General features: G+C 46.7%; 1 protein-coding gene across 1 annotated transcript; it reads right to left on the reverse strand.

Moving 5' to 3' along the window:
• Positions 1-2,965: 2,965 nt before the first annotated feature.
• Positions 2,966-8,615, reverse strand: GKN2 (gastrokine 2). The gene is made up of 6 exons (XM_063175146.1): positions 8,601-8,615; positions 5,599-5,652; positions 4,969-5,100; positions 4,262-4,372; positions 3,342-3,495; positions 2,966-3,057 (listed from the first exon to the last, which is right to left on the reverse strand). Exons 1-6 carry the CDS (start codon positions 8,613-8,615, stop codon positions 2,966-2,968), a joined length of 558 nt encoding a protein of 185 aa, XP_063031216.1.
• Positions 8,616-8,725: the final 110 nt, after the last annotated feature.

Consider the following 8,725-nt stretch of genomic DNA (forward strand, 5'->3'; position numbering starts at 1 on the left):
AAGAATGAATTCTAATGCTTTGTATCCCCACTCAGATTTTACTTCCTGGGGAACAGGGTGAGAGGATTGAATCTGTTTTATTTTTGAGCCTGCAGTCGCTGTTTTTAGCCCATCTCCCGGTCCCGAGGGCCGAGGTTGCTGTCACCATTTGCCATCTAGTGGACAGTGGAAATCTCTCTCCAGTGGAAAGGAATAATTGCACCAGGGTTGGGGTGTATTCCTTGGAGATCTGGCCTGGCTCATGGGCCAGGACATCCACAGATTCTCACTGAGGCACAGCCAGACCCTCCCACTGAGCTCCCAGTGTGTCCCTTCCAGCTCAGAATATTCCACACCAAATCAATTCCCCGCTTTTTACAGAACACGCCTGGCTGGCAAGTTAGATAATGTGATAATGGGATAGATGAGGTTAGATAACAACCAGAAGGTGCTATTTGGTGGAGAGGAGCTCTTGGGAACATCAGGAGCTTTCCAGATCCTGAATCTCATCCTGACACTTTCTCCCTCTCCAGGCTCTTCTAGCCAATGTGTTTTTGGCTCTAAGCTCGTGCACTGGCTCCCTTTTCATTTTGGTGGCAGCTCTGGGTTCCAGAGGCAGCAGGGCAGCCCTGCCCCTCTCCTGTGCAGATTCCTGGGGCTGTGCTGCTCTCCAGGGGCTCAGTTTGTGCCCTGTCCCTCTCCTGTGCAGATTCCTGGGGCTCTGCTGCTCTCCAGGGGCTCAGTTTGTGCCCTGCCCCTCTCCTGTGCAGATTCCTGGGGCTGTGCTGCTCTCCAGGGGCTCAGTTTGTGCTCAGTGCCAAGGAGCTCCACCTTGTCCAGCTGCACCTTGACCTTGGGCAGTTATCGGGACGAGCCGTGGGCTTTGTGCCCTGGGAACACAACTCCACCATTGTTCCTGGGATTGGCTGCAGGGCTCTGGGTACCTCCCATGGAAACCACTGGGAATTTTCCACCCATTGCCCTGGAAAACCTCACAGTGCCAGAAGAATCCCAATGGATCACAAAGCACAAAGATCCTCTACCAGCAAGGGACCCCCAAAGATTCTGATACCTGATGGGCTGCAGGCCAGCAGGGGTTTCACATCACACAGAGCATCTCTAGGTTAACTGATTGATAGAATTAAAAGTTAAATATGTTAATATATTAATTATATTAATAAGCTTTTGGCCCCTCATGGCAAGAAGGGCATTGAGAGGATGGAGTATGTCTGGAGACTGGAATGGAGCTGGGAAGGGTCTGGAGCCCCAGGAGGGGCTGAGGGAGCTGGGAAGGGGCTCAGAGGGAGAAAAGGGGGATCAGGGGTGACCCTGTGGCTCTGCACAGCTCCTGACAGGAGGGGACAGCCAGAGGGTCGGGCTGTGCTCCAATTTTTACCTCTTTGGGCTTTCCCTGTAGTCCAGTTTTAATATCAAGCACCTGCAAGATAAGAAAAACAGATTTATTATAATCCCAGACAGGTCCATAAAGCATATTGTAAACTGTGGCCTAGTCAACAAAGAATGAAATGGCAGGAAATAGCAAGGGCAAATACAGTATCAATAAATAGAATATCAAACTTCTTTCTCCTGCCTAAGTCCTTTTCTCTGGTTTGTTCAGAGCTGGCTGTACATTCCTGTTTGCCCCGTGATTAGTTATTTTAAATAGAGAATAAATTTATTTTCCTCTGCAGCCCTTTCTAGCATGATCTTTGTGGTTGTGGGTGATACCAACAGGGAGGCTCAAGGGCTCTGAATTCAGAGCAGCAATTTGGGAGCAGAGGGAAAACTTTTCCAGAGTTTTTCTCTGGAAAACTGTGGGAATCAGAGCATGACCACATGGGTTGTGTGGCTTATGGGTCTTCCTGTGCTCCCTCCTCTCTTGTTGGGGGCTGCACCCCAAGAGGTGCAGATAATGAGGTATTGAGGCTGGTTTCAGGGTCCACAAATCCAACTATTCCTGGATTTAATTAACAAAGTTTGACCCTCTAGAAACATTATTTTGGACCACCAAGAACCTGCAGCCTGTCATGAATACAATTAATCTAAAAGAAAAGCTTCACCATGTGATGAAATGCTCTTTTATTAAATAGCAGATGGTTTGACCAGGAGCCTGATTTGAAAATTACCAACTGCAGACCTGGGGCCAGTTCTTGCCCTCTGGCAGCCACTCAAGGCTCCCATAAACAGTAAACATTCAGTGTTCATCCCCTAAACATACACAGCCCTTCCAGAGCCTGGAGGGAAGGCTGAGAGAGCTCAGCCATCCTCTGGGATCTGCCCCAGAGCAGGCAGGTGGCCCCATCCTGGATTTCCATCAGCTCCTGGCACAAAGGACACCTGGGACACTCACCAAGTGGTCCCAGCTCTTTGTGCCATTGTGTGAAAGGAAAACTTTATTGCAAGCACGAATCTCTTAGGGCTGGGGCAGTGTCCTCTGGCCAGGCTGGAAAATCTCTGCACTCTCTCAAAGTGCTGCAAATTCCCACTGGCCCTGCAGCTTTCAAGCTGCTCTGCAAACGTGTGGATCTGGTCCCTGCCTTTACCTTCATTCAGCTCCTTGCTCCCTCCCCCAGCCATGCTACACAAGGTGAGCCAACACCTGGATGCTGATGCCAAAGTGAAGTTCTCCACTGGAAAAATCTATTCTGGTTCTGTTTCTTCTCTTTATGAAGCACAAACCAATGTCTGGGCCATGCTGCAGCCCCAGCACAGGAATGGACCAAGGGGGAAATTTGGGGAATTTTGTCTTTTCTGCAGGGCAACTCACAAGGCCCACTGCCATTGTGTTCTGATGTTGGGTAGAAGAAACAGACAAAGCATTCTATTTATTTATTAAAGCTTTCTATTTATTTGTATGTCATAGGCTTGTTATGCATCAAAGCTTTGCATAGGCAGGTTGAGCCTCATACCCAAGTTCTGTTCCAGCTGGAGAACATGGTTACCATCACTAAAACATGCAAAAAGGCATTTCCTTGCAACAGAAATGTCAATATTCATTTGCAATGAGTTCTTCACAGATTTTAAGGCCCAAAATGCTTGGAATGCCGGCACTGGCACAGCCATCGTCATTTGTTAGTGCTAAAAAATCCCAAGAAAAGGAAGATGGTATCAGTATTTATATCAGTATATATCTCAGTATCTCCTTACCCGATGGGATCCCTGTATCCAGCTAGGAAAAGTCTTAAACACACAAATCTCAACCCCCAGCTATGGCCCCATTCAAGGCTTCTGTTTGTCTCAGAACCATGCAGAACATTTGTGGTGCAGCTCAAGGGGGAGAAATGCCTGCACAGCTCCAGGGTAGCAGGAGGATTTGGGTTCAAGGGGGAGGAAGTGCCACAATGCCCTGGCCTGTGACTTACGTTCAGTGGCCACCAGCTCGTAGAGAGGCAGCCCTGTGCAGAGATTCTCAATGTGCTTCCCGTAGAGAACCCAGTCTTTAAGATGCCCCAGCCTGGAGCTGCCAGCTTGGAACAGGGCCCACACATTATTGGGAGAGTATACATCCCTCATGGTCTGAGAAGAAAAGGTTAAACACCATCACAAGTGTAGCTTTAGCTTCTCTCTACTGGTACGCCCTTTGAGAAGGCTCCCAAACCCAAAATTGCCTTCCTGTGCCTCACAAAAGAACATTAGATAAAGGAGCTTCATGCTTTTAAATTAAAAAATAATTTCAATCTATTCAGTAACAAAATTCACTGGATATTAATTGTGCCAACACAGCAAGCCTGAGCTCTATTGCTGCCATAATAAGTTACATTATTGGCACCAGGTTTTGCTGTAAATCTGCTACTGGGCCAGAACTCCAGTTCACCTCCAGGCAATACTTCCAGTCTCCTTCTGAAACCTCAGACTGAATAAGGAAGTCAAAATCTGATCAAAGTAAGTTGATCTCTACTTTCTGTTCTGAAAAGAAATAAATTTCAAGCGGTGTCAAGGTCAAATTATCAGCAGGACAATGAATAAAGGGAAAGTTTGCCTGAACTTATCTTGTGATCACTTGGAAATGGCCAAATGACATCAGTGCCAAGAACAGGGGATTGTACAGCTTGAGACACCTGAACAACCCTCTGTAAAACTACAGGGGAGCCATGATGGTTCCTTATCTTAAAAGAATGCTCTGCATGATATTCCCTTCAAGCTGTGTCTTGTCAGAGCAGCTGCATCCTTGCTAGGACAGCACAAGTCATTCCTGAGCTGCCTTGGGGGCAGAGTGGAGGGTCCCTCTCACAGCACACTGCTCCCACCCCTCCCTTGCCAGCAGACAGTTCCCCACAGTCACCTCTCTCTCAAAAGCCAGACGTCCAATCTCCTGCAGGTCTGGGATGATTTCCTTCTTTATTTTCATGATAAAGCAGGCATTTCGTGAGAACAACCTGGTGGCAATGTACCCCTGGGATGGAAAGAGTGGAGGTTAAATCATCAGAAATTATTTAAATAATGCTGACATTAGCTGGTGCTCTCTACTCTTTGGGGCAACCTGGAAGGAACAGCAAGTGGCTGCAGAGGTTCTGCTGTGGGATGACTGCAGTTCCTTTCTCTCCTTTGGGGAATGGAGCCAGCCTGTCCTGGTGCCTGTCCCTGAGACTGGAAGCATCATTTCTGACAGATTCCTGCTGCCCATGAGTGCTGGTAGTCCATCCCCACCTCCAGCCCAGGGACCTTCTTCACTTCCAGGAACTGCCACCACAAGTCTCATTACAAGTCTTCTAAACTGCCCCATTGTACGGGTGAAGAAGGGAGGAGGAAAGGTGCTGGGAGTCCTCAAAGAAACAGTGTTCAGGGACAAGATGTGGTGAGAATACTCTAAAATAATTTCTGATTTTAAAAACGTCCTCAGGGGTTAATTTGGGGTGGATCCCTGGATTTACTCACATGTGTGCAGTCAAAAATGGATCCCTGGATTTACTCACATGTGTGCAGTCAAAAAGGGATCCCTGGATTTACTCACATGTGTGTAGTCAAAAACGGATCCCTGGATTTACTCACATGTGTGTAGTCAAAGATGGTGTCAGAGGAGTAGACGCCGGAGCGCACGTGGACATCGACGATTTGCTCCTCGCTGTGGATGGTCATGGTGCCAGTGACATAGTTGCTGATGGGATCGTGCAGCACAAAGGTCTTTGGTAAAAAGCACAGAATCAGTGTTCATCACCTGGCTTCCATCTTTAGCAGGCACAACAACCCCCAATGCTTTCAATGCTTTATGCTCATGTAAATACCAAATCCCTTAAGAACCCTGTGTTTTTGGGATTTGGTATTTGCTGCATCCTGGAGCAGTCTGAGGAGGCTCTTGAGATGGAGGTGAGTTATAAAACAGGCCCTCCTGCAGGTTGGGGAGAACCTGCATGGGAGATCCCAGTCATTCTGGGCAGCAGGGACTGGCAGGGACTGATCCAGTCTCCAAATTTTGATTGGGCTAAGGGGGCTCTGTCCCCCTGTCTTGTTACTTTGCACCTGTACAGAACCTCTGGCAAAAGCTTTTTCTCTACACTTGACAATAAGCAACGTGTTGGTTTTAGTTTCTTCTGTGGTTTTCTTCCTGTTCTATTCCCTGTGCCCAGGATCAAACACACTTTAAATACCCATGTGCAGGACAAGGCTCATCCCTCTACTCACGTTCAATGCAGAAGTCTGAGCCCAAAAGACTCCCAGGCAAATGAGGGCTGCAGCCTGTAAAAGGAAGCAGAATTCTCACTGTCAGAAACACCAGGCAGTGCCATAAAAACACCCAGTCCATGAACTGAGGGAAGGAGCTGAGCATCAGTTTGAAAAATCCCCCACTTAGCATGTATATTAGCTGAAAACAACTGCAGTTCCTCATTGTCAAGTATTTGCTATCAGGCTCTCCTTTGCCTGTAGCTGAAAAAGCAGAATAACTTAACCATGGCATTTCTGCAATTTTCACAAGTCCCTCCCTGATGCCACGTTACCTCTTGATTTGCCTCTATAACTGCAATCATTAAATCATAACCAAACCTCCCTTCTGAACTGTACCAAATTCTGCATTCTTTGCTCAAGTGAGGCTTCCACTGACTTTGCTGACCCAAGAAATGCAAGTTCTCCTCTCTCCACCCAAGATCATATTATTGTGCCACTGTATTGTACCACTTACTTGAGCATCTTCTCTATCCTTTTGTTTTTTAAAGCGAGGAACTTACATTATTATTAAAAGTCCAACAGAAATGGATATACTCACAAATCTCTTCATTTTTCTTTCGGATGAGAGCAAGAGGCGCAGAAGGTAAGAAGGCAAGGAAATCCCAGAGACCTTCAACTTTTATATCTTGCAGGAGGTGTGGGAAACACTTGACAGAACTTTCCTTCATGACTTGAACAAGTCCATATCTACATGTCGTAAGCCTCCTATCTGAATTTTGGGTTGGCACAGATAACCTGACCCAGATATATTTAAAGCACTCAGTAAGTCTCAGTAAATCAATCACTCTGCAAATGGCCATTATTCACTGGTTTAAACTTTAGTATTGCTGGTTCTATTTTTTTAAATATTTAACAGGATATTGTCTAGAATTAAATGTCATCGGGAATAACACTGCTATTTATTTATTCACACAAACTGCATTTTGTCTTCTGAAACACAGTCCCTAACAGCCTGATTGATAGTCTGCAGAGAAAGGCTGGGAAGAAACACCTGTGCCATGGTGGCTTCAATGCCAGCCAACAAACAGAGCAATTCTTCAGCCATTTCTGTCACTGAAAATATTGGGTGGATCCCTGAGCCACCTGACAGTGAGTGGCACCCCTGTCCATGGCAGGGGCTGGAATTGGAGGATCTTTAATGCCCTTCCAACCCAAACCTTTGTGGGGCTCCATGATTCCATTCCATTCTGTGTGCAGGGACTCCTGGCAGGAGGCGCTGCTCATTTCTGAGCAGTTTCCCCATGGGCAGAGCACATGGACTGAAATAGTGACAGAGCTGGGAACAGGAGCTTCACAGGACAGCCTGGGGCACCTCTGGCCTGCCCAGCTCGCCAGGCAGTGACACCAAAGCCCAGAGGCCCCGTGCTGTGCACAAGGTCACAAACAGAAGGAGCAGGACGGGGATTCCCCCTCAGAATCCCCACTGATTTCTGTGTTTTGTGAGAATGCCAACGGCCAGGATGTCGCCCTGAGAATGTTCTCGGGTGCTCCCAGGGGACTCTGACCTTGCCTGGACTCCTCCTCATCTGCTATCCTGCACCAGCCAGGGCTGGCACCTGGATGAATCACACTCTGCTTGCTGCTGGAAGGTCATAATCAAGGCTGGTTCCCTCCCAATAAAACAAGAACTCAAACTAACAGCAAACACATTTCTGTAATTTCTCTTATCAGAAAAAAAAGGAGAAGGAGATTGTACAGAAATATCTCTCAGCAAACAGGCCTCAATGGAAAAAGAATAAAAGGAAATTGTACACATTTGCTTTATGCCACCTAAGTCCACATGAGAAAATGTTATCTCAAGTGTAACAATGCTGTGCTGCTAAGCAATATATCAGAAAACACATAAACAGATATAAAATTCTGCTAAACCCAGTTAGACTAATTAGGCTGATGTTGCACTTCTCTTGAAAGCTGGCTCTGTCCCTTCTTCCCAAAAGATTCTTTATTTTAAGATTTCAGGTATGCCAGAAATACTCAGAATAGATTTCAACAGTCAAGTATTTCACAGCAGGACTCTAACAGGGTTCAGGCACCACAAGTTTAAAAAAAAAGGTAATTTACCTTTTCCTCAGTGCTTATGCCTTCATGTAGCAATTTTGTTTGAAGAACACTTGAGAAGCAGCAGCTCCTGTTTCCCTCTGCATCCAAGTGCTGAGGCACAGGTAAGGGCAGAGCAGCAGGGGAGAGCAGCAGTTGTTTACTGCAGGAAAACTACAACAATAGCCATGATCTGCACCTTGCATTGCACCGACTGAACTCTGCTGATCCCATCAGACAAGGACAAAAACTAAAAGTTAATTTCTGAAAAGCATTTGCCTAATTAATGTGATTGTGACACAGCCCGAGCTGGTTGTCTCAGGCAAAGCCTTTGATATAATTCCAACAGGCAAGCCTTGCTTTTTGGAGACCTTTTGTCCACAGTTCATCACACATCTCCCAGGAACACCCCTGAAATCAGCAGGTACGTGTCTAAACCCAAGCACCACAGTCCTAGAGGCACCCTCCAATATGAGGTAGCTGAAGGAAGGAGCTGTCTAAGAAGGGTTTGAACCCCTCTAATTTCACCTTGGCCAGTCCTCAGGCAGAGTGAGGCTCAGCTTACAAAGCTGTGGCTCAGGATCCCTCGGTGAACCTTGCCACCTCAAATTTATGGTTCCTTTCTCAAATCAGCCCTTAGTCCATAATAAGGTGCTACTCTCCTGAAGGGGCTCTGTGAAGACTCATGGCCACATCTGACAAACAGAGACTTAATATTTTTAACACAGCAAGATTACCACCCCCTGGTTTGAATGGTGCTTTTGGTCAGAGGCACAATTCAGGCTGAGTCCTTTGCCACATTGGCACAAAGCATCACTGCGAGTTTACTGGGAATCTCTGCTCTGCTCCTGCTTATAATTTCTTTTTCCATTTACAAGTGGCTGCTCAATACACTGAGCTTACCATGAGCACTTTTCTCTCACCTCCCTGTATGCCATGAATTCAATCAGGCAGGTATCAAAGCCTCCTCTTATCAGAGCACTTCCCCAGGAAACTCGTCATGCTTCTGTGAACACAGGGCACCTGCCAATAAGGCAAACCCATTTTC

The sequence above is a fragment of the Melospiza melodia genome, chromosome 23 (assembly GCF_035770615.1).
Source record: "Melospiza melodia melodia isolate bMelMel2 chromosome 23, bMelMel2.pri, whole genome shotgun sequence".
Taxonomy (NCBI): domain Eukaryota; kingdom Metazoa; phylum Chordata; class Aves; order Passeriformes; family Passerellidae; genus Melospiza; species Melospiza melodia.

What these genes read in the sequence shown, in the direction of transcription:
- GKN2 (XM_063175146.1), bottom strand. An exon ending in CCATCTTTGACTACACACAT is followed by an intron (nt 4,373 to 4,968) that starts GTGAGTAAATCC and finishes TTTCCATCCCAG; the next exon opens with GGGTACATTGCCACCAGGTT. An exon ending in GTCTGGCTTTTGAGAGAGAG is followed by an intron (nt 3,496 to 4,261) that starts GTGACTGTGGGG and finishes TTTTCTTCTCAG; the next exon opens with ACCATGAGGGATGTATACTC.